This window comes from Brachycentrus maculatus, unplaced genomic scaffold (assembly GCF_059751285.1).
Source record: "Brachycentrus maculatus isolate JH-2025_06_01 unplaced genomic scaffold, ASM5975128v1 h1tg000469l, whole genome shotgun sequence".
NCBI classification, from domain to species: domain Eukaryota; kingdom Metazoa; phylum Arthropoda; class Insecta; order Trichoptera; family Brachycentridae; genus Brachycentrus; species Brachycentrus maculatus.
The window spans coordinates 507,687-535,547 of record NW_028281216.1 but is presented as its reverse complement, the minus strand read 5'-3'; the positions used below and the strand labels follow the sequence as shown (position 1 = coordinate 535,547).

Sequence of the window (27,861 nt, the reverse complement as noted above, 5' to 3'; positions counted from 1 at the left end):
ATGCATAGATGTCAAAATTTATTATTTATTATGTTATATTTTTCAATTATTGATTTTCGTTTACTTTGTGAAAAAACATGATGATTTAAATATATCCATAAACAATTGTATAATACCACTTTTAAGTTTATAAATGTAAAAACCACTTGTTTCGAGAACTTCAGATGTTCTCATCAACACAAACATAACAACGAACAAACTTTATCAAGCATTGCCTAACTTTTCCGTCGCATGTTGATTTTTGAGCGCACATCAAAGTAGACGAAGTTCATGTGCTTGCCCGGCTTTTCTCATTTTGTTAAGTTTAGTTGTGTCTGCGCATTGTAGGAACTTATTCGTACGCGGCATCTTCACGGATTTTCTGATTTCTCATATAAAATCATCTTGTGTTTCATAAACCAATTTTGCAATGACATTTTTGTATGAGATCGTGGCCGTATCTATGGTTGATTCGAGTATTTTTTTTATTCGGCAGAGATCCTTTTACTTTTAAATGTATGCAAGATTTAAAGGATGATTTTACATATAGGGAGAAGCCTTAAACTATGATTTCATACTTTTTTTCAATTTCTTGAATGTTTTTTGCAGATACATTGTGGCACATTTTATAAACTTTATAAAATTAAACAACTTTGTTTTAACCACTTATTTCTCGTTTTTAAATCACATTTTCATATGGTGTACGGAGTGCGTGGAAGTTTTTGATATCGTAAGGAAAGGGTTATTATAACCTAACTATGAGTATTTCAATATTTTAGAATTAGTACATAAATCCTGATGATTACAAGCTTCTTATTGAAACCGGTTGGAAAAAGTATACCAATAAAAAGTGGTTAAAACAAAGTTTTATTTTTATTTTATAACCTTTTTTTCAATACTTCTAATTTGACCAGTTATAATAAAATTTATTTTGAAATATCGGTATCAAAAATGGTTGATGATCCCGACTGTAATTAATATCTCTTATTGTTTAATATCTTCCTTCGATTAATAATATACATAGTTTTTCTATATCTTTTTAAAAAATAATTGCAGATGTTCTCATAACAAAGGGTGTGTTCATTAACATACTTAAAAGTGGTTTTGTACAATTGTTATTTTTTTGTTTAAAATATCATGTTATTCCACAAAGTTAACCCCAAATCAATATTTGAAAAATAAAACAAAGTAAAATATAATTTTAAATATTTATTTATTATCTAATTTGGATGATCATCCCAACTGTTCTCAATATCTCACATTGTTAACCTCAATACGATTATTAATATGCTACGTTTTTGGTAATTAAAAAATATATATAGTTCTACAAACAAGGCATGTTCACAACATTTTGAGTGTGTCCAAATACTTGTTCACAAAATCTGGATTATCTCCAAATACAGGAGTTATTTTCATCTCACCAATAGATGTCTCTAGTGCAGTTTTAGTGATTCAAGAATAATGTTTCAAAATTGGTTCATATTTATAGAACTTCTAAGAATTTGAGTAGTATGGTTGTCAATAATGGGTAGAATTGTTGAATTTTACACGTGTGTAAAATGATTACTTAAACCAGCCTATGACGGTCGTCAGCCCCGTAAATGCCCAGACTTCCATATTGTTTTTCATATTTGATGAGATGTCTAAAAATAAGGCATGTCCACATTAATAATCTTAAAAGTGGTTTATACAAGTGTTCAATTTTATGTTTTATGTCAAATCATCATGTTTTTCCACAAACTTTACGTCAAATCAAAAGACGAAAATATAATATGTTTTTGAATATTAATATCCAAAATGGTTGATGGTTCCAACTGTTAACCAATATCTCTCACCGTTTAATATCTTACTACGATTAATGAAGTAAAAAATGTGCATCGTTATCCGGATTAAGCTTTGCTATTAATTAATTAGTCTATTTTAATACTAAATTATAATATCCCGTCTTGTGAAATAGCTTCTCTAATAATTTACTGTACAATGAACCGTTTATTCATCCCTTTTCTGTAATATTTTTTTTTAAATTATACCTGTACATTAAGATAAAGTAAAGGTTTATAAAAATAAACTGTAGATTTACTTAAAATTAACAAAAACATGAGTTACATTAAAGTTATATTTGTAGTATGACTAAAACCCTACCAGCAAAAGCTAAAAAACTAGCAGTACGCAACGGAGTTGTGGTTCCAACTCTAATATATGGAAGAGAAGCGAGGAGTTACCGAAAAAAGAATCAAAGTAGACTGAATGCAGTGAAAATATAATTTCTCAGATGAATGTGAGACAAAACGATATATAACATATGTTCAAATAGTGATAAAAGGAAATAATGTAAGACTGAGATAAGCTTTATAGATAAAATTAATAAAGGTTTTTTGAGATGGTTTGGGCATGTGAATCAAATGAGTGAACAGTAAAACAAATATGTGGTGGGTGTACTTGAAAATAGAAGCAGAAAAAGATTACCGCTTCCCCGCAGGGGTAGGCAGAAAGAATAGAACGCCACACCTTTGTATCTTTGCAAAAAATCTTCGCCTGTTTCATATTCATGAATCTCATACATACTGACTTGACATAACTCCTGACTTGACGACTTTCGACAAGCATTTGAAAAACGTGATGATTCCAAGTTTTCCTCGGTCTTCCTCTGCTTCTTTTACCAAACACATTTTTAAAAAATAGGTAGATACCACTATTTCTTAGAACATATCTTACAAGTATATAGATAATAATTTATAGTATAGCAAAGAACAAATATGTTTAAAGTATTAGTTTTTTATCGTTAATCAAGTCACCGTTTTCATGGATTAAATGCTGTTAAGTACAGTATCTTTGGCGTGTAATTAATCTAAATGAATTTCTCTTCTCTTCCAATTGGCGTAAAATGAGTCTAGATAAGACTGATTGAGAAATTCTATTTTTCCCTTAAATCTCAGCCCACCTATTCGCCGACGATTTATTTCTTAAGAAAAGCATAATGAGATTTCCTCAATATAATTCCGACCAATTCACTAGATTAATTATTTTCCTGACGTAAACAGCCCTTAAAATACGGGCTAAGTAATTTACCAAATTTATCTGAAAACAACCCGCTTCAAGATTACATGTAATGATGTTCAAAGTTCAATTAAATTTTCTATTAACATGAAAACATCAAAGTTATTTTTTTCTTTCAATATTTATTAACTATGTTTTAATTTCATTAACTCATTCGACAGTCACTTTGCGGTAATGTTTACCTATTTTTAAGTTTATTTTTTACTCGGTAAGAGTTATTTCCAATATTTGAAAATGATGCGGAATATATAAAAATACTTTTTAATGGATTTTGAGAAATAGTGGTATTCAACAAGTAAAAGTAAAATACAAAATTGATGAATACTACCACAATTTGACTGCTGGATCAATTAATGACAAAGTAGTAATTTAGTTACAAAAAACATAAATATATCTGTGTGTATATATATATATATATATATATATATATATATATATATATATATATATATATATATATATATATATATATATATATACATATGTATATATTTATATATATATATATATATATATATATATATATATATATATATATATATATATATATATATATATATATATATATATATATATATATATATATATATATATATATATATACATATATATATATATGTGTGTGTGTCCTGATGTTTGAGATACGTGGATCAATGCAATGTTGACTTTAAGTATTTTTGTCGGGAATTAAAATTTACTGACTGATATGAATAATTTAATGCACAGAGTTTTCCAAATAGATTTCATGCAACACTGTTTCAACATGATAAATATTAAAAATACGATTTTCGCTAACAGATTTTTTGGCAGATACACAAATCAAAAATAAAACAATTTTGTAATTCAACATAAAATAAACGCATTGTTTTTTGAAAATATTAACCTTAATGCTGATAAAAATCACCACAAAAATAAAAATATTTATGTTAAGGTTTAACAGAATTTAAACGTGGATTAAATTCCGTTGAATTAATAAATGAATTGTACATTACTTTTTTTAACATCTTTTTTTTTACAAAATACTCCGAATGCCTCCAGAATCACCTTTTCTTCGCGACAGTTGTGACCAAGATTTTCTGCGTTCTACGCCTTATCTCTTCATTCCACACAAAGTCAAACCACCGCACGCAAAATTATTCGCAGACACCTATTCTCAAAGCTAAGTACACTGCTGGTCTGGACCCTTGTTAGGAGCTTTTAAACGTTTCTAACGTTTTTAATTTATATAATTGTTAGAAATTAGTGGACAGATGTGAGACATAGAAAGATAAGAAAATATTTAGATGTGTATGATCAAAATAACAATTAATGATAGGAAGAAAGAGAGAGCGAGTAAAATTAAGTAAAGCATTAAATATATGACGGGTATTTTGGATTCTTACGATAGATAACAATGTTTCAAGTGTTTCCTGAAAGTATTCAAAGTAGGTGCATTTTTCACGTAAAGAGGTAATTCATTCTACAGTCTGACACTTTGGACGGAAAAAGAATTACTGAAAAAATGAGAAGTGATTTCTCCAGAGAAGAGCGAAGGGGTATAAAATTATCAGAAATGTTCACAAATTTCTCAACAATGTACTTTGGTGCATTGGAGTGGTTTATGTACTGATAAAAATACTATTCTATCAAAATTATGGAATACATATAATTAAAAAAAAAACAATAGTTTATAATTCCAAAGATTTAACGTTCAGCAATTGTTTTAATAAAGGCAAATATAACAACAAAATGAAATAATTATATTTCGGAAAAAGTCATTTCCTTCCCTGGGACACGAACCCTCGCCCTTTTAAAGTTGCATCCGCTGATCTACCGATAGAGCTAAATATGTTCCCTATTTTTTTTATGGATTTGGCATTAATTTTGTGGAATTACACGATAATTTAAACATAAAAATAAAATAAATTTATAAGACACTTTGAGATAGCACAAAAGTATTCTTTTTGATATTTATTTATTTATTATAATTTAATTAATTTACTAGATATTTCAGCTTTTAACAATCTTTACATAAGTGACGCTGTTCTTTCCAAGAAACTAAACAGTTTTTTAAAAAGGGATAACCCGTAAAGCCTCTATTAGAGACTTGTCTGCAGGTAGGATAATAAGGATAGGGAAGGTAAATGTGAAAAATACATCACAAACACCCAGACCAATTGATATTTAACCTCTCTTGAAATTATTTTGCAATTGGCGGGAATCGAATTGGCGACGCCAGTTTCGCAGTCGCGCGTCTATCCAACTTATTATTTGTGCTTATGAGTGATATGAGTTTTTTGTTATTTTTTTGTATTTTAATATTTTTTGTTGGTGTTCTTTTTTCGATAAACATGTATAAAAGGCATTTAATTTATATGATGATCTGTTACAAGTATTTTATTTTTATACATAAAGTCTAATACTAAGTGTAGAAATTAAATATACCCTATTAAAGATCCGATTTTGTCCGCCTCCGTAGTGTAATGGTCAGCACGCTTGGCTACCGTTCAGGAGGTCCCGGGTTCGATTCTCAGGGGGGGTCAAATAAATATGAGTGATTTTTTCACTGTAATATTTATTCATTATTACCCTGGACTGGTACCTGAAGCGGACGGCTGATCATCTTTCCTTCATATGTAAACGATCAAGATAACACTGCGTTTATATGAAGCAGTGCCCTAGGCACCATTGGGGTCCGGATAAGGGTTTTATTATTTTATTATTATTATTATTAAAGGTAACCATTTGAAGACCAGTTTTGTATTTTATGTGTTTGAAAATTCCGTTCGACCTCTTTACTTGTTTAATTCTTTATTGGTTATTGATAAGCTGCAATTGTATTCATAACGGTTAAAAATGCTAAATATTCCAATTCTAGTTTTAGAGCGAGAAATGTAAATGAATACATAATTTGCTCACAATATAAGTTTCGTTTTGAATTCACTCACAAAAATTCAAGCACTGATATTGTAATGTTTCAAAATTTGTATTTCATATTTATGTTTAATTATTAAATATTATCTCGGATACGTTATCCGCAGAATAAAGCTTTTTATCGGACGAAATGATCAAAGACATGCAAATAGCAGGGCTGTATGAACGAAGAATGCCTGAATCTGGTTTGGTAATTATTTTCTTTTTTTTACTTCCGAATATCAAATCCGCAATGCGGTTAAAGCACACACATTGGAATGTTTTTAGTCGAAAACATAAACACTGGAGCCATTAAATGCGGGTATATTCAATGAAATTTGTGCCGAACGGGATAAAGCAACCACGTAACTATGTATTATCGGCAGGTAGGTATGAACAAATCGCTCCACACAATGTTGCCAACATGAAACTAATTCCCCATATTGATAATCATTGGAGGCTTGTATACCGGTTTTATATGGGATATTCCAAAGTATTTAAAATATGTATTACATGTAAATCAGTATGCTACTATAAATATTTGTATATACTTAAAATGCTTATTGTAAAAAATAAACATATTTTAAATTACAACATTTTGAGTATGTCCAAATACTAAAATAAATTGAAAATTGTGTTTTCAAATGTTTTTAAGTATGTGAATGAAATACAGGATTCAGACCTCACATACAAATGGAAAGAGTCTCTGCTTAGCAAAAATTTCCTCATCTCACCATAGATAGCTGTTGTGAACTTCCGCATACTGTTCTACAAGTTTGATCAATATATCTAGAAGTTTAAAAAAATTGACTTGTGTGGTTATTAATCATGGGTAGAATTAGTGAATGTTGTGTGTAAAGTGATCACTTAATCAAGCCTATAACGGTCGTAAGCCCTGTTAATGCCCAGACTTCCATTTTCTTCTTCATATATTTTAAGATGTCAAAAAATAATATTTTTAATTAAATTATATTATTTAAAAAAAATGTATTGGGATAAATGCTGTACAACTTTTTGTGAAAAAAAATATATTACCTCCTTAGTTTCATCAACAATATATTCTATTATATATTCTAATATATTCAATATATTCAATAAGTCTATTCAATGTTTGAAATACATACTGATAAAATCAAAGTTTTAAAGCGTAATGATCACAAATGTCTAAAAAATAAATAAAATGAAGAACACTATAATACATGGCTCCCAGACATTAAGTCGACAGATATTTGACCAAACGAAGATTTCGCAAAAGAAATTAATTAATCTCATCTCAACCCACTGTTACTGTCAAAAACTAACCGTATAAATATTGAGATAAACCCCAATACAAGCAAAAATAAACAAATATAAATAATTTACTTGGACCATCGTCCATTCGGCTTAATGTGTGTTCATCTAAATATCCATCAATGATATGTCTGGCCAAGAAAATATAATACATTCTGTCCCACTGTATAGAAACAATTTCCAATAAATCTGAAAAAAAACTTACTTATTACATTACACCTATTGATTTCTAATATGTTAAATTGACTTACTAATAATAACAATAAACTATATCATTGTTATCGCTTAACTCATTACCCAAAAAGTTTTCTATATTTTATGAGCAAAAAGGACATAAAATACAAAAATAGTGCTATCAAAAGCGGTCTTAAGGGAGAATGAATAATAGTACTTTAGAAACACTTTTTTTTTCAGTGAAATGGAGGTAGGCACAAGTACAGATTATCAGTTTCAGTGTGATTAAGAGTTTCAGATTGTGAGACATTTCTGCTAATGGTAAAACTCTTGATGTTTTCTGGAATTTTATTGGTTTTACTGGAATAAAGAGCATGAACGTATTACGGTACGACAATTTTTGTTGTATTTCCTCCTCGATTGAAAAACAATACTTAAAGCATTATCCCACAAGGTTAAGTAAAGAATCTTAAAAATTTGAGAGGAAAATTTTAACTTACTTAAAGATTTACTGTCTTTATTTGACTAAAATAAATAAAGATTGTACCATACATACATATGAAAGAATTGCCCACGAAGCCTCTACTTTAAGAGACTTGTCTGAAGATAGGACAGTAAAAGCAAAAAATATACAAACACCCTGACCAATTGAAACTTAATCTTACAATTTTTGCAATTGGCAAGAATCGAACCGCGATGTCAGTTCCGCAGTCAAGCGTCTCTCCATCTACGCTACAGTGCCTGTATATATTTTTATAACTAACCATCACAACACTTTCCGCAGGGGTAAGCAGAGAGAATAGAACGCCACACCACTCTGTCTTTGCAAACATTCTTCGCCTCTTCCACATTCATGCATCTTATCAAACATACCCGACGATTATTTCGAGTCCTAACCCGACAAACACAATCGCCAATTACGGCATTTGTCAAAATGGAAATGACAACCATCCCCAGTGAATGAATACAACCCTTCCGTGGACAGAGACAGAATGAAATAAAGGTGACTGAAACCCCAGGAATTTCAGCTTTAGAAAATATTTCAGGGTTATACAAAATAAATGTTTGTGGGACATAACCTAAGCTTTTACTTTTATGAGCAAAGGACAGCCCTGCAATTATAAAATATCTAATTAATCATATTTATAATATTAAGCCTATCTAAAGGGTTGTAATAGGTTAAAAGTAGAAAAACGAGTACATTGTTGAATTGTTTTTTTTTGTAGTCACATACATGTATATTCTCAATGAAATGCACCCCGCTAAATGATGGATTGAAACTTTGAATATGTGGTATTTTTACCTTTGCTTTCCATTTTTCCTTTGTTTTCAAACTCTGCCCCTTGAATAACCCCCTCCCCCTAACTTACCCGTCTCCTTATTAATAGAACAATTTTATAATTATTATTTTAGTTATTATTAACACCTGACGATGGAAGTTTGGCTTCCAAAACTAGTAGTCTTTAATAAAGTAAAAGTAGCTCAGACTGGTTAAATAGTAAAGAAAGAAAATATATTGCACACATTACTTATGTGTTTTGTTTTACAGTGCTTGTGAAGTTTGGCTTCCGAAACTAGTAGTCTTTAATAAAACTCACGTGGTATAAAACAAGTGTTTCCTTAATCAATGTGGTATTTTAAAACACTTTTGTATAATCAAATAATATTATGATGAATTTATGGTATTACTAACGAGCTATAGCTGGCCACGCATTGCTGTAGCTCAGACTGTTTAAAAAGTAAAGAAACAAAATATATGGCATACATTACTTAAGTGTTTTGTTTTACAGTGCTTTTGAAGCATTTTAATTATTGATCCTTTTCTCCAACCGGTTTCAACATGAATCTAGTCATCTTCTGAGATGGATATGTACTCAGCTTATAACTGTGAAATATTAATAGTTAGGTGAGTAGGGGGGATAAAGTAGTAGATAGATGCCCACTCCTTTGCCACGGCTTTTTAGTTCATATCCATCCCTGAAGATAACAAGGGTCTTGTCGAAACCGGTTGGATAAAAGTACCAAAAATAAAAGTCGTTATAAACAAGGTATTAGTTTTTTTTATAAAGTTTTATAAAACTTCCACAAAGTATCTGCCAAAAAACATTTAAGAAACTTTATAACTTCATAAATTTAATTTTAAAATATTTTATTTCCCAACATTCAACGTCTAAATATATGTATCAAAATCCACAGGTATCATCAATGTAATGGTAAAAATATGTATATATTTTTTAATTCGCATAGAAATATGTTCAATATTAACTATTATCGTAAAAAGAGAACCAGTTATAGGCATCGAGTCAAAAAAGTTTCAAAAGAGTTTCAAGTGATCATCCTTTTGAATCTTGTCGTTTAGTTTATACAATTTTTTTGTGCTTTTGGTCTTAAAGTTCTGCTAAAAGGAGTATGGTATGGAGTAAGGTATATTTATAAAATTCATCCCCTCTCCCCTAACGAATATTTATTTTAAATATCACCCCTTGATTACACGAGTGAGAAGTAAATTAAGGCGACTAACGTGATTCTCCTTTGACGTTTCTAATTTCAAAGAGATTTTGATTCCTTCTACCTCTGAGCAGGTGCAGAACGAAGAAAAAAACATAATAGGACAAAATTAAGGCACAGAAGAGGCCAAACGAATGCCTCGGTATGTGAGTTATCTTTAAAAGAAAAATTAAGTTATAAGCCCCTTACCCACGTCTCAGTTGAGCGAATTAAAAAAATACACAATCTTTATATTACATTTTAAATAAGACTCCGGAATATTATTTTTGGTACATTGCAAGACCAAAACTCTTTATAATATTTAATTTACTTTTAGTAAACTGTTTTTATTTTATTTTTTTTATTTTTTTTTTGCTGTCGTTATTGTTATTATTTGAAAACTATTTAACCACGTGAACAAACCATTAGTATTTTGTGTTTAATATGAAACTCATTTTACGATTATACGAGCATACGTAATTTTACATTGCTTCACAAGCACTGTAAAACAAAACACATAAGTAATGTGTGCAATATATTTTTTTTCTTTACTATTCAACCAGTCTGAGCTACAGCAACGCTCGTTAGTAATACCATAAATTAATCATAAAATTATTTGTTTAAAAATACCACATTGATAATATTAATTAATGGCAAATCAATAAATAGCTTGAGGGGTTAATTTTCTCAGGCCCCATTTATAGGACGTGTCCCAACCATGTCCTTCTCCTCTTTTTAAAGACATATCTTCCCGATATAAGGGATGATGCTTTCTACTTTTCACGTCCTCATTTCTGACATCTTACACCCAGTATTCGCCCCAGAAACCTATTTTCAAATCATTCCAGTGTTTCACTCTTTGATAAGGTGCCAGAACTCGCATCCTTAGAACAGTACTCTTATACTATATTTATACCATGTCATAAATCGATACTTGAAACACTTCTTACAAATAGATTTCAATGTTTATCTCACTACACTATTTACGTTTAGTACGACGTACCAATTTAGAAAATTAAACAATATTATACCAATTTTTAAATAGGTTTAAAAATAAAGAATCTGGCTTCTATTTGTTTTAGTCCAGCTCCGAAGTGTAATGGTCAGCATGCTCGGCTACCGTTTTAGAGGTTCGATTCCCAGCGGGGGGGAAGGGGAGGCAAATAAATGCACGTGATTATTTCACTCAAATATTTATTCACCATCTCCCTTGACTGGTACCTGAAACAAAAGGCTGATCACCTTTCATTTATGTATTAACGATTAAAAAACACTACATTTATACGATGCAGTGCCCTATGCACCATTGGGATGCGGATAAAGATTTAAAGAAGATTTGTTTTAATTCAGTCCCCAATTGAATCTAAAAATACAAACCGTCTCGTTCAATAATGGACAGGTATATTTATTCAAGCTCTATTATGAAGTTTTCTGATGGATGCTCTAACATTTTGCAACGTAGGGTTATATTATATTATTTGAATTTTTGAGCAACAAAGTATCTGGTATATTAAATAAGATATTTACATTATCTACCGCAATTGAAGATGCCTACGCACAAATACTTTTTGTGCTATGCTATAAGAACATTCGTTTGAAATCGTATATCTTTTATGGGGTATTTGCCGACAGTGCCGAATTTGGTTTCGCGATGGAAGTTAAACAAACAATCAGCCTCCGAATCTCTATTTGCTAAGTCGTACTTAAATAATTCCGAGTTATAAAGTTGCTACAAATACTTATTTTCATTTTATGAATAAAATGAAGTATGAAAATATTGCGCGAATAAATTGTATTAAGAATTTTGTTGTAAAAATCAATAGTTTATTAGAATGTGAAATACCACATATCGGAAAGAACCTCGTATGTATCAATGAATATTTTTTATTAAATTTTAACCAAGCATAGATGTCACCTAGTTCCGATTTGAAATTTGATGTATATTTTCTTTTAAAGCATACAAGCTTTTTGAATTTTGAGTAAACCGTGGGTAGATAGTGAATATTACGCAGTGTGTAAAATAATACATTAAACCAGCCATCGACAGGTTGTCAACCCTAAATATTTAGATTTTTATATTCCTTGTTAACAAATTGCGCCCTTGTCAACAAAAATCTGCAATCATTTTTGTTTAAAATTAAACATTTTTTAGTAGCATAAAAACTGCGATTATACCAAAAATACAGATTCCATCATTTATTGATAGTAATTCAAGTATTGTAATCTTACAAGATCCTCTCAAATTGTCATCAAAATTAAATTATTTTTTTTTATCTCAGATATAATCTAATATAACCCGAATTATTTCATCTCATATTGGAAAAGCTATAAAGTTTCCTATAAAACATTGGCAAGTTGTATTTCGAAAAAAAGTGAAAATACAAAACATAATACAAACTGTAGAGCGGTAAGTTTAAAAAAATGTAACCAAACAGTTGATAAATGTTCAGCGAAGCTCTGATTTTTCAAACGTAAATCACTACTTTATATTCCTTTCTTTGGTTTGAATCTATAAAAAGCTAAAAATACCTCTTCATAGTGAAATTATTTTTCTTTGTTTGTATAGACCATAGTATGTAAACCTTTGTATTGATATTTAAGTGATCATGAAACGAAGGCTTTACTGTCACTAATTCTCCTTTGATGCTACTTGAAAGATGTTATCCTTCAGAGGGTCGTTTATAGATCTGAATAGATCTTAAGATGGTCATTTGAAGACCGAAATAAAGCATTGGTTACTTATATATAAATATTAATCTAAGAGAGCCTATTATTATTAAGACTTTTCTTAGACTTTTCACAAAGAAAATCGACAATATAAAAAGATGAAAGACTTTAGTATGTAGGTATGAACTTAAGAATCATACTGTTATATCAAATAGGAAATTACAATAACTTATAATAAATTGTAAATAGGGTAGTTTGTAATGGTTATAACATTCCCCAAGTCTAATGATACAATTGATCCCAAACGCGTATTTGAAGATTGAAGTAACCAATTTTCTTTTACCGATCTTTCAAAACACATTATAAAATATGTTCAAATGTCTTAACAGTACACGTGTTTTGCGTGTGTTTGTACATATATGTGTATGTATGAAGGTTTGAGCGTGTGTAATGTGAATTTATGTAATTGTCTTTAAATAGGTTTTGTATAAAACACAGAATACTAAAGGCATGTTTTGTGTGCTTCAAATTTTATAATTAAATAAAAAAACATAAAAAAAGTAATAATACTTATGTAAGTGTGTGTGTGTGTGTAAAGATTATGAGTTATTTTCAATAACCCTCTATCTACCCCACCATAAACGTATAAAATTGATTCTTTTAATGTTTACGAATAAACAGAGAAGCTTATACCAATACACTAACTCTATGCCACACTAATACCTATTTATGTAGTTAATACCAAGAACTCCTAAATGAATATTCTGATGCTATATGTTAGGTACTGGTCATGTTATTTTCATAATAAACTATATTAACTAAAAGCAAAAGACGCTCACAAAGCTCGTCACTGTAATTTGTATAATGAACTATCCTCTCTTACGTCACAACCGCCATTTGCAAAACCGTTTTACAAAATGGCCAGCTGTCTTCGCTACCCAACACAAAAGTGGTTGTTAGATGCCATTTGAATACACGTGGCTTGATAAAAACAACGCCATTGTGTAATATATTATACAAGCGCTGTTTGTACCTCCTTTGTGCTTTAAACTAAACTGGTTAAGGGCAAAACAATTAATTTAATATAATAAAACAACTAAAAAGTTTTTTCCACTTTTATTTTATTCGACCGGGTTTCGTCGCTACCGACATAGTCAAACCGGTGGGAGGCTAAACAAAATTCTTTGCTCTCATCAATTGATTCGGTAGTTAATTTGTAGTAATATATCTATACATCTTTTTTTAATTGACGTTCTACTTGGTAAATACCACTATTTAATAAATTATATTTTAATTCGTGATCCGATGTTTGAAAATAATGCGAAATGAAATGCATCAAAACACGTGTCACAATATATTTGTAGAAATAGTGGTAAATACCAAGTAAAACTTTAATTAAAAATTCTATATTATTAACACAACGAAGCAGGGGTTGTAAACCATGATTTTATATATTTTTTCTGAGAAAATGAAGAAATTAGCGAAAATTCAAATGGTAGTATGCAACGTAGAAGTGGTTCCAACTCTTTATATTTGGAAGTGAAGGATAGAGTTAGCAAATTACCAATGAAATGAATGCAATCGAAATGCGAATATCTACGTATGGTAAATGTTCAAATGGTATTTTACGAGTATAAGGAAATAATGCAAGGCTGAGATAAGCATTATCGATAAAATTAAGAAAGGTGTGTGGAGATGGTTTGGGTACGTGGAACGAATAACCGGTAAAATAAAAGTAAAACGAATTTATTGGGGTGAATGTAGTAGACAGAAGCAAAGTAAGACTCAGGAAAACTCGGCATAATATTTCATTTATTATATTAAATAGTGGTATTTTAAATATTTTTAAGTGGTAAGGTCGACAGTTGGAATAATTGGCGGGTATAAATTAAAAGATGCACGAATGTGGAAGAGGCGAATATTGTTTTCTAAACATATTAGTGTAGAGTTTATTATGTCTGCTTATAATAATGATTTTTACGTTGCGCATCAAGCTTCTAGACACGTGGACACATTTTCAATGATAAAATTACTGTAATGATTTTAAAACAGTAAAATAAATGTATTAAATAAACCATAATTATTAAAAGTAAAGGAGTATTTACATCATTTTGAGTATGTCCGAATACTTGTTCACAAAATCTGGATTATCTCCAATTACAGGAGTTATCTTCATATTATTTTTTGACATATCATCAAAAATGAAGAAGAATATGGAAGTGGCATTTACATATATATATATATATATATATATATATATATATATATATATATATATATATATATATATATATATATATATATATATATATATATATATATATATATATATATATATATATATATATATATATATATATATATATATATATATATATATATATATATATATATATATATATATATATATATATATATATATATATATATATATATATATATATATATATATATATATATATATATATATATATATATATATATATATATATATATATATTTATATATATACATATATATATATATATATATATATATTTATATATTTATATATATAAATATATATATATGTATATATATATATATATATATATATATATATATATATATATATATATATATATATATATACATATATTTATATATATATTTATATACATATATATATATATATATATATATATATATATATATATATATATATATATATATATATACATATATATATATATATATATATATATATATATATATATATATATATATATATATATATATATATATATATATATATATATATATATATATATATATTGGGTTGATGCAAAAGTAATGACCGTTTTTTATGATCCCAGGTAAAAAATTTTTTTTTCATAAATTATGAATAGTATCTTCTTTTTTTATGATTCCATTGTATAAATGATGCTTTCCCTCTACTTTCTATTCAGTTTTGGCCTGGCCAGAGTACAGTAATAACCCCTTGTATTTTTTCAAAATGTCGTTCGATAAAGTGCAGAATTATGCAAAATTACTTTATGAATTCCGTAAAGACAATACCGCGAGTGTGGCAACCAAAAACATTTGTGAAGTGTATGGAGCAGATGTCATCAAAGTTCGACAGGTACGAAGATGGTTTGCAAAATTCCGATCTGGAGATTTTTCACTCATTGATAAACCACGTACCAGGCGGCCATAGAAGTCTGATGACGACGAATTAAAAGTCATAATTGACACCAATCCACGTCTAACCATCAGGGAGATTGTGTCAATGATGGGAGTCAACCAAACAATCGCATTAAGACATTTGAAGCGTATGGAAATGGTTTCGCGGTACGACGTTTGGATACCTCATCAATTGTCGGCTGCCAATTTATTGGATCGTGTTTCAACGCGCGTTGCTTTGAGTGCGAGAGAAAAACATGAACCTTTTTTGCATCGTTTGGTGACGGGAGATGAGAAATGGGTCGTGTACAACAACGTGACAAGAAAAAGACATTGGACTATACCTGGACTAGCCCCATTAACAACTTCGAAGGCCGAAATCCATAAAAAAAGTTATACTTTGTGTTTGGTGGAATAATAAGGGTATTGTGTATTTTGAACTCTTGGAACACGATAAGACAAGTACAGTAGAACGATATTGTCAGCAATTATCCAAATTGAACATGGTCCTTCAAAAGGATAGACCAGAATTGGTAAACAGAAAAGTGGCAGTGTTTCATCACGACAACGCGCGACCACATGTGGCTATGATGACCCAACACAAGCTAAATGAGTTAAATTGGGATGTTATCTAGCATCCACTGTATTCTCCAGATCTTGCTCTTTCTGATTTTTATTTATTCCGATCACTGCAAAAAAAATTAAATGATGAAAAAAATTATTCAATAGAGCAGGTAAAAACATCCCTTACTTCATTTTTCGCATTAAAATCCAAGGAGTTTTATACTACTGGTATTAATAAGTTGATAGAAAGATGGGAGAAGGTTATAAGAACTGATGGAAATTATATAATTTATTAAATAAATAATACACAAGAAAAAAAAATTAAAAAAAAATATATGTAAAAAACGGTCAAAACTTTTGCATCAACCCAATATATATATATATATATATATATATATATATATATATATATATATATATATATATATATATATATATATATATATATATATATATATATATATATATGTAAGTTGTACAATTCCCGAATAAATAAATAAAAATATTGATATGTAAAATATAAGTATTCTATACATATTCTTCTTCATCTTTGATGAGATGTCAAAAAATAATGTAGGAGTATTTGCTTTCGCTAAATTTTATTCCAGTCTGACACTACTAGCGTGTGTGTGTTCTTAAATTGAATTTTCATGGTAAATCCTTGTTTCATATCTATTTATCTTTTTTCAGGATCTAAGGATGCTAAGCAGCGGGCGGCATATTCCTCTCATTCCGCCCTCGTCTCCCAGCTAGGACATCAGCCCCCCCCTTCCAACCCTCTAGCCACCGCACCCCCGGCCCAGACATGATGGGGGTGTTGAATTTATATTCTGCCGTGACGCTACTCACCATACTGCAAATCACAACAGGTAAATATTCGAACAATAAAATAAATAAAATAATATGTCGCAGTCGCAGTAAATTCAACACTTTAACCGGAGACATCGGAGGTGCGGTTCCATAATATATGAACTCTGTATTTCAAAAACGTAGCAAGTCACATTTTTTCGATACACGACATGAGTACGGGGATTCATAAATTTCAAATAAACAAATACAGGGTGGCGCAAAATTAATCACTCTTTCGGATGATGTCATAATTTTTGCAAATGGCGTCGTACGTCAATCATATTTGACACTTGTAAACTAGACAGCTGCAAAATACAAACAAATTTAAAGCGGTGCAAAATTAAACAAAAAATGCATTGTCATTGGTCACTTGACTATTTATTTATTTATTTATTTACATTTATTACAAATTTTGAGGTAAAAAGTGCAAGCCTCTAAGGCTCACGTGATATTTACTGGTAGATTATTTAAAATACAATGAAATTTTAAAACTGTATTTTTTATTTACTCTGTCACTGGGCGATACAACAAATGACATTTTAGATAAGAAACGTTAAAAAATATATATTTTTTCTTTTACAGTTTAATTCAAAATTATTTAATTTCCAAAACATTCTTTGTGAAATTATATAAATGCACATGTTACATAAATTTATTGGTGAATCTAAAAAAAATTTAACTTTTTATCAGTGTACTTTTGTATTATTTTATTGGAATGATAAAATTAAATAATTAATATAAAATAAAATGTATGGCTCCTTATAATTTTGGGGCTCCGTGTTTCAAAAGGGTTCCGCCTTAAAAAAAATTAAGAACTGCCACTCTAAGTAATAGTGAAGTGTTTCTTATTTAAGTTGAGTTAAAACAGTCAACTTTCGTAATGTACAATATCACATGTATGCTGCAATTTAAGTATGAAACTTTTTTTTTTAAAAGAGTGTATTTTAGACGGCCGGATTTCAGGGTTAATTTTAATCCCGGAAGAAATTCATTTGCCAAACCGTTGATGCAAAATTAAACAGGAAGAAGCTGACCACACAAATTGATAGTTGAGTGGAAAATACATAATATATACATTCATCCAAAAATTTTCCATCGATCGGTTTTGACCCGTTTTACGAATTAAGTAAGGGTCTTTAAAGACCCTAAAAAATTGAGAATTATAATTTTTAATCCTTGAAATATACCAGTAACTATATCCTGTAAATTTGTCACAGGATTGATCAAGTTTTAACATGTTCTCAATATATGTCCACCAAGAAATGTTAGTACAAAAATTAAACGTAATAAAACACCACGGATCTCCTAATAGAGGCATTTTTAATGACTTGGAATATATGTAGGCTAGGTAGCGGAATTTGGGACTTCGATTGGAACGTAGGATTCTGCCGACGGTCGCTAACAGTTTTTTAGCATTCAAGGTTGATAAACATGTATGTAGAAGAAAGAGGTATCTCATAACTGAGTCTGTTTGTGGGTACATTCAGATTTATCTAAGTATGCCAGATATATGACTAAGGCTCTAGGGGCACGTTCAGATTTATCTAAATATACCAGACATATTAACTGAAAATCTTTGTGGGTACTTCTAGATTTATCTAAATATATGTACATATTAACAGCAACTCTTTGTGGGTTCAACCAGATTTATCAAAATACTATATACTAGACATATTAAGTGAAGCACATCCAGACTTATCTTAATGTACTAGTCATATCAACTGAAACTCTGTGGGTACATCCAGACTTATCTAAATATACCAGGCATATAAACTGAAACTCTGTATATATATATATATATATATATATATATATATATATATATATATATATATATATATATATATATATATATATATATATATGTATTTATATATATATATATATATATATATATATATATATATATATATATATATATATATATATATATATATATATATATATATATATATATATATATATATATATATATATATATATATATATATATATATATATATATATATATATATATATATATATATATATATATATATATATATATATATATATATATATATCTAGATTCATATTAATATACCAGACATATTAACATATTGGTCTGTATGTTCCCGATAGTTACCTAAGACAGCGTCGGCATAGATAGTTTCACATTTCTATACACAGGACCAATCTGCCGATGGTTATGCCTGTAGGAAGAGCTACCGCTATGTTAAAAAATATCTCATTGGATATTGATCTGTTCTATGTGTCTGAAGGAGTTTTCCGAAGCGGAATTCTTCTACACCTTTAGCAAAAGTATTCTTGCGTATTTTCGATTTTAATGTATTTTAATGTAAACGCTTTAAATTGTAAGTTTGTAATGTGTATGTTAATTATAAATAAATAAATTGTATTGAATTGAACTCAGTCTCTTTATGGGTACATATAAAGTTTTCTAAATAAACCAGAAATATTAACCGAGACTATTTTGGGTACATCCAGATTTATATTGTTATTTTTTAACCCTTATCCGCACCCAATGGTGCATAGGGCACTGCGGCACGTAAACGCAGTGTTATCTTGATCGTTTACACATGAAGGAAAGGTGATCAGCCCTCCGCTTCAGGTACCAGTCCAGGGTAATATTGAATAAATATTACAGTGAAAAAAATCACTTTTATTTTACCCCCCTTGGGAATCGAACCCGGGACCTCCAGAACGGTAGCCGAGCGTGCTGACCATCACACTACGGAGGCGGACAAAATTAATATACCAGAGATATACAAGATCATCACAAAATCAAAACAAAAAAGCCTTTTTTAATATATCATTCCTCCATTTAGCAATTTACAACGCGGACCAATGTAGTTTAATGTAAATTTTGGCACAAACTAAGGGATCGTAATAAAAACATGTTTTTACCTCGGCGTATTTTTCATTACTCGCGCATAATCATAATTAATTGTAAACATCTCCGAAAATTCTCCCCGATAATGAAAGCTCAAAACACGGGATGCTTTGCGATTAAACTCTGAAATAATAATTTTGAAAATTTGAGGTTAGTCGAAGCGTGCCGTTTATAAAACCGCCAAAATTAACTGCTTTATTATTCATGCTGTAGCCGGTCCATCTACATAGTTGGATCAACCGGGCGAATGAAATATTTAGTACGGGTGCAACGATATGAGATGGAAAAGGCAAAAAGTTCCGGAATCGTTCCCGCCGGATGCAAAGCAAGCCAAAAATAAGATGGCTGTCCAAAAAATGTAAAAAAGTGCATGTTTTCTGCATATCTAAATATACATATATGAAGGATGTATGTTGAGAACATGTATTTCTTTACTCCTTGCCGCACTTATAGGACATCGTGTCAGATTATCATACACTAATTGCATTTTTGACACACCAACATACTTAAAGAAGAATATGGAAGTCTAGGCATTTGCAGGGATAGCGACCATAAAAGACTTCTTCTAACCCTTATCCGCACCCAATGGTGCATAGGGCACTGCATTATATAGAAGCAGTGTTATCTTCATCGTTAAATACAAGAAGGAAAGGTGATCAGCCTTCCGCTTCAGGTACCAGTCCAGGGTCATATTAAATAAATATAAGACTAAAAAATCATTAATATTTATTTTGACCCTCTTGGGAATCGAACCCGGGACCTCCAGCATGGTAGCCTAGCTTGCTGACCGTGACACTACGGAGGCGGACAAAACGGTTGATACTTAGCTACCTATATAACAAACCAAGCTTATGGTGCCCCGTAAATGCCCAGACTTTCATATTTTTCTTTATCTACATATGTTGAGATGTCATAAATGAATAAAATAACTCTTAATAAGACATAATCCGGATTAATGAACAAGTATTTGGACACACTCAAAATGTTGTAAACAATGATTGAATTGCAATTTGCTTCATTAAATTGGTGTTAGATTAAATTATTCAAGTTATTTCTGAGGCAAAATGCAATATATAAAATAAAAGGATTTTTGTGGATTTTTGTTACTTTCATCCCACATATTTCATGTTTAATCCACCTCAAAGTATTTTTAACCTTCGATCAACCTCCAAGCCACTCGATTATCTACGAGTGAGAATTTAACAATTAAATTCTGATTCTCACACAGTCCACTCTTCACTTCTTTTTTTATCTTTTAATGTTTTTGTCCGCCTCCGTAGTGTAATGGTCAGCACGCTCGGCTACCGTTCTGGAGGTCCCGGGTATTCCCAAGTGGGGCAAAATAAATGTCAGTGATTTTTTCACTGTCATATTTATTCAATATTACCCTGGACTGGTACCTGAAGCGGAGGGCTGATCACCTTTCCTTCATGTGTAAACGATCAAGATAACACTGCGTTTATATGACGCAGTGCCCTATGCACCATTGGGGTGCGGATAAGGGTTTTATTATTTTTAATGTTTTGATAGTAATTATAACATAAATGTGGAATTGTTGAATTATTAATGAAACTATTTTTGTTTATGTAATGTAATGTTTAATATTGTTGATGTAACTATTTTTTCAAATATATTTTTTAATGTAAAGCTGTACAATTCCCGAACAAATAAAAATAAAAACAACATAAAATAAAACATTTTGTGTCCAAATCCTTATTCGCATATCTGAATTTCTCCACTTGGTTACTAAGTTTTTATGGACAAAGAATTGGACACAACCGATTGAGATTTATGATCAATGATTTGGACACATTTAAAATATTGTAAATCAAAAATCTGTCTGCAGATCAGCATGTTTGAAATGGATTAATTTATTTTTATGACCAAAGTTTTTGTTGTAATATTTGCTGTATTAGTCTACTAAGTTAATTTTTTTTTTGTATTTTTATGCAAAATTCATATATCTGCTTCAAGTCCATATTGACTAGAGGGTTGGTTTAATGGAAAAAAGTCAGAAATGCCATTGAATCTGAATGTGTGGTCAGACTCTCTCCAAGTAAGTTTTCTTACATCCATTCATCTCTATGTTGTATGGAAGTCGACCGTATATTGCTTTATCAATGCCTCCGTTTCGGTAGTCAATATAAATTCACTCTCAGATAATTTATCATTTCATTCGTTCGAAAGATGAAAAACTTTTGCGTGAAAGAAAAGTCTTCGGGAAATGCCTAAATTAAATCGCTCATTTTGCGAAAAAGTTTTTTTTTGGGGGAAAGAAAATGTAATTCAAAGATTCGTAATCTAAATTGCGAATAATAAAACTTTTAAAGGGCTTACGACCTATCATTGACTGGTTTAAGTGATTAATTTTTTTAAACCCTTATCCACACCCGATGGTACATAGGGCTCTGCATTATATATAAACGCAGTTTTATCTTGATCATTAACATATGAAGGAAAGGTGATAAGCCCCTTGCTTCAGGTACCAGTCCAGGGTAATATTAAATAAATTTTAGAGTACAAAAATTACTTATATTTATTTGACCCCCGCTGAGAATTGAACCTGGGACCCCCAGTACGGTAGCCGAGCGTGCTAACTATTCACCAATCTACCCATAGTTGATTAATTATATTTGTTTTGATACTTCGATATTTGAACATATTTACCTCATCTTTAATGGAACTAATCACAAATGTACGTTCTCTTCACATACTCTTTTACCACAAATGAGATTCTTCTATATTTTTATACCTATGATTGATAACCATCATTGTTGTAAATTGTGAATATTACACGTGTATAAAGTGGTCATTTAGACTAACCTATGACAGGTCGTAAGCTATGTAAATACCCAGACACCTATATTATTTTTTGTCTAAGTTAAGATGTCAATATAAATAACTCCTTTGTGGAAAAAACCCAGATTTGTGAACAAAGATTTGGACACACTCAAAATATTAGTGACTTGCCTGAATGGAGACAAAATATTCTCTTAATTCTAGAAATGACGATGTTTTAAATAATGGTTCACAGGGTTGAGCACCGTATTGACGCAGTAGTATCTTTATCGTGATTGCATAAAGTCAAGGTGATCAGCCCTGCGATTTTTTTACCAGTCGAGGGTGATTTTTTTTTAAAACTTCATGTACAGAAAAGAAATATGCACATTGGCTGGCTTATTGCTAAAAACAATATCTTCCAACCAACCAAAAATTAAAAGAACATGCTAGCAAAACTCATTAATATTTATTTTGACCCCCTTAGGAATCGAGCCCGGGACCTCCAACATGGTAACTAAACGCGTTTACCACTACACTACGGTGGTTGACAAAAAAATAAAATACTGTAGTATAACATACGACAAATCAGTAACATGCTTTAGGATTCATGGTACACGTATTAAAAAATAAATCTAAAAAAGTACTAGTTTTTATTTCTTTACCAAAATAAAATTGTAAAAAAAAAACGTTTTCGTCAAAAAGTTGACGTAAATTTTTTTAGCACGAAACAAGATTTAGTTTTACGGTAACTAGATTATATATTTTTTTATAAAGAATGTGAAATTTATGTGAAAATATAAAATTGTTGTGCACACATCTTCTGTTTTCATCGGAACAACATTTTTTGTTTGATGTGAGGAACTTTAGAACCTCGATTTACTGCTCAGATTTATTCTCTCGAGGCTGGTTTTACGATTTTAGTTTATCCGAGCAGTACAGTCGTAAATCTGTTAAACTGAACCGGCGCGCAGTGAGTTATTTCAGAAAATTTGTGTAATAATTGATACAGATTGCAGAATGTAAATCAACATTTTAAGATCCCTTGATAATTCGAATAAATTTACCGTCTAGTTTATAACAACGCCGCTCATTCACATTAAAAACAACTTCACCATCATAATGGATTTGACATAAGAGAAAATAAAAAACATTTCATGTGACCTCCTTAAAAACTATTACGACGTTACTTTATTTGTCCTTTCAAATATTATTTGATAAATGTGATTTTTTATACACATACTTAATCATAATTTTAATATAAACGTTCCTCCGTATAATTTTTTGAAATTGATAACATTTTAAAATATTTCATTATTTTAAAATTGAATAAAATATTTAAACCACAAAAATAATAAAATAAATTCATTATGGATTTATAAGTTGACATAAACGAACCTTTTTTATATTGGATATCGTCAATTTGTTTTGAAATAAATTGAATCAATAATTGTAGAATAACCCTACGATAAAATTAATTTTTAATACAAGATAGACGAAGGTTATAAAATTTAAACAATTTATTCCAAGGGTTTAAAAAAACTCTTACAAAATAAAACTCTCATTTAGTTTAAACACCTTTCAAATAAAACGTAACTATTATAATATATTTTATTTTTAATTGGGAAGAAAAGTAGTAATTCTTTGAAATAATGTTAATTTATGAAATAAAATAAAAATAAATAAAATCTAAAATATAAAAAACACACCTAATCACCTGCAGGCATTCTTTTTAAGAAAAAAATCGTAATTTATTTATTTCATTGTAAACTAATCTTGACAGAATACAAATATAGATGAGTTAGGCTAATCTTTTAGCTGAACAAGGATTTTTGGGGCACAAACTATCCGACTATTCCAAAGGAATATAAACACTTCAGAAATATTCGCACAAAAATATTCTGAACCATTTACTTCCTGACAATTGATATTAACAATTAGTTTCAAAAGTCATTAAAAATAAGAGTCAAGAAAGAGAGCTAATGCTATTTACAACTTGGGCTGGTTCAAAGGCATTAAAGAGTATCTACAAAACAGTTTATATTATTTCATTTCATTATCAACATGATTCAAATGAAATAAAATTAACACATTGTAAAATACCACTATTAATGTAAAAATGACTGGTTTCGAGAACTATACATGTTCTCATCAACGGGTGAAAATACAAAACCACTAGTATTTAATGTTAATTTTAAAATCATCATTTTATTCCACAAAATTGGTGCCAAATCAATAAATAATACCGATTCATTTTGAAGCTACTTATTTTCAATGTATGAGTACCATTATACACCCACATTAATTAATCCGAACCGACTTCGACCCTAATCTTTAAACATTTCAACATTTCAAATTTAATTAATCTGAATATTCGAAATGATTACATTATAAACTATTTTAAACTTCTCTTACCTATGTCTAATATATGCCAGAACTATTTCAATAAGAATTTCTTCATTCACAACATTTTCAGTGTGTCCAAATACTTGTTCACAAATCTGGATTATCTCCAATGAGAAGATTAATTTTCACATTATCTTTTGACATCTCAACAAATATGAAGAAGAATATGGATGTCAAGGCATTTACAGGGCGTACGATCGTCATAGACTGATTTAAGTGATCACTTTACACATGCGTAACATTCGCCAATTCTACGCATGATTGACAACCACACTACTCAAATTATTGAAACTTCTATTTTATTTATTGCCTCGGCATTTACTTTGTGGTGAGACATGATGAAATTATTAAAGAAAACACGTTTTTTTTTACTGTTTCAGTTTATTTTGGACATTCGACATTTGACATTCATTTGTCAGTTTACATTTAGACCTGAAGATGGAAGCTTAGCTTTCGAAACTAGTCGTCATAAAATAAACTCAATTGGTAAAAAAAACAAGTATTTTCTTTAATAGTTTGTTGAAACTTTTGATATATTGATCAAATTTCTAACACGGTATTTGAGAGCTCACTAGAGGCATGCAATTTCTTAATTCTATCAAAAATATTTCCACAGTTTTAAACCTACATATTTTCATTATTGCTCTTCGAGACGTGTCTGTTTTAATCATAAAATCAGAAAAAGGAGACACTTAATTTAAAAACAAGACTCCGCAGCAAAATGCACTTTTATTTACGGCACGTATGGAACTCTAACATCATGTTCCGCCTCAGAAGTGTGACCCGAATAGGAAAATCCTAATCCAATTGTCCACCTAAAGAATTGCATACATATTGGAGTTGGAATATAAAGAAGGCATCTTATCTTCGCGTTTATCACGTCCGATTTTGAAACCGCATACATTAATATTCTTTAAAAGAAGTTATGATATAAACCACAAAAATAAAAAAAAGAGAAAAAAATAAATGTTCATTAAATAAACTGTGATTAAAATCGATAGAAATAAATACGTTGATAATTTTAGTTATATTCTTCGATATATTTATTGATTTGGCGTTTAATTTGTAGAACTCCATTTTAATTTATGTATTAATTTTAAATCAAACACAGATTTTTTGAGTCTACTAAGTTGTATTTTATTAACAAAAAACACATAAAAAATTATATTGTGACAATTGTTTCGCCTTGTTAGGGCATTATCAAACGAATGTGAAGATCAAATGGACTACGGTCCTTATACAATTCTAAGTGACAGTTTTAACACGTGCAGCAATAATTTATGGGAGACAACAGTAGCTAATGGGGGATGTAGGTATGTACCCTTATATTTATTTTCTGGGAAAGGAAGAATTTATTGACTTGATCTTCACATTCGTTTGATAATGCCCTAACAAGGCGAAACAATTGTGAAAATATAATTTTTTATGTGTTTTTTGTCAATAAAATACAACTTAGTATACTCAAAAAATCTGTGTTTGATTTAAAATTAATACATAAATATATTCTTCGACATAAATTTTAAGTACATATTTGATCTTGGGTCAAATTTCACATTTCAAATAAGAATATGGGTTTCGTTTGATATTTTTGGTGAGTAAAAATTGATAGATGTAATGTGTACATTGATAATTTTCAATATGTATTAATACATAAATATATTCTTCGACATAAATTGTAAGTACATATTTGATCTTGGGTCAAATTTCACATTTTAAATAAGAATATGAGTTTCGTTTGATATTTTTGGTGAGTGAAAATTGATATATGTAATGTGTACATTGCTAATTTTCAATATTTTTTTGCACAAACTGAAAAGACTTATTTTAATAAGTTGTATTGTATATTTTTGAAGAAATTTTTTTAAAAAATACTCTTTAAAATACATTTTACCACCGAGTTTCTTACGATTTTTTTCAACTTTTTTCAGTTATTTTATGTTAAAAAAAAAACACATGAAAATGATCATTATAAATCACCTATTATATTATTCTTACGCACCAGATTTATGCGGTCTTACTTGATTGTTAATAATATCAATGGCTCCACATTTTTTGATCTAGGGGTGGAATATATTGAAGAGATGCTGATATTATAAATGAAGAAGCTCAGGGTGAAAATAATTACATCTACATACGAAAGAAAATAAAGGGAGATCAGTAGGCAGGAAAATGAATATGACAGTATAGTCACTTAGGGTTGAATTCCGTACCTACTCGTAACCTAATGTGTATGAGTCTCTTAAGGTATTTCATACTAGCGTTTACGCCGGTTTTTCAAAACATATTTTTTTTAAATGTAACCTTTCTGGTTTTTTCTATAATTATTTAAAGTTGTTTAAAATTAAATTGAGGTTTTAATATTTCATTTGTTATCTTTTTTGTTATTTTTCTAGAGGGAGGAATCCCGAGTATTTTAATTCATTTCAAAGTAAAAATTTCTGCCTGCATGATTCAAAACCACGACAAAGAATTTTTTTATTGGACTTTAAAGGGGAAAGGTTGCGTGGCGCACGTGGACGGCCTTTCCATACCTACTCTAAAGAGAGAATAAATTTCCATTTTATCTACTTAGTGCCGGGCAGTTGGTATAACCATAAACCCGACCATCGTTTTATGTTGAAATTTAACAAAGTTTACCTATAATTTGAATACTTTCCTACTAT

General features: G+C 29.6%; 1 protein-coding gene across 1 annotated transcript in view; it reads left to right on the top strand.

Moving 5' to 3' along the window:
- LOC148302268 (uncharacterized) overlaps positions 1–27,861 on the top strand; it is a 96,071-nt gene that overhangs the window by 18,904 nt on the left and 49,306 nt on the right. The window contains exon 2 of the mRNA XM_088271888.1: positions 16,963–17,141. Within this exon, the coding sequence (XP_088128014.1) occupies positions 17,078–17,141 (64 nt within the window). The 5' untranslated portion in view covers positions 16,963–17,077. The remainder of the gene's footprint in view (positions 1–16,962; positions 17,142–27,861) is intronic.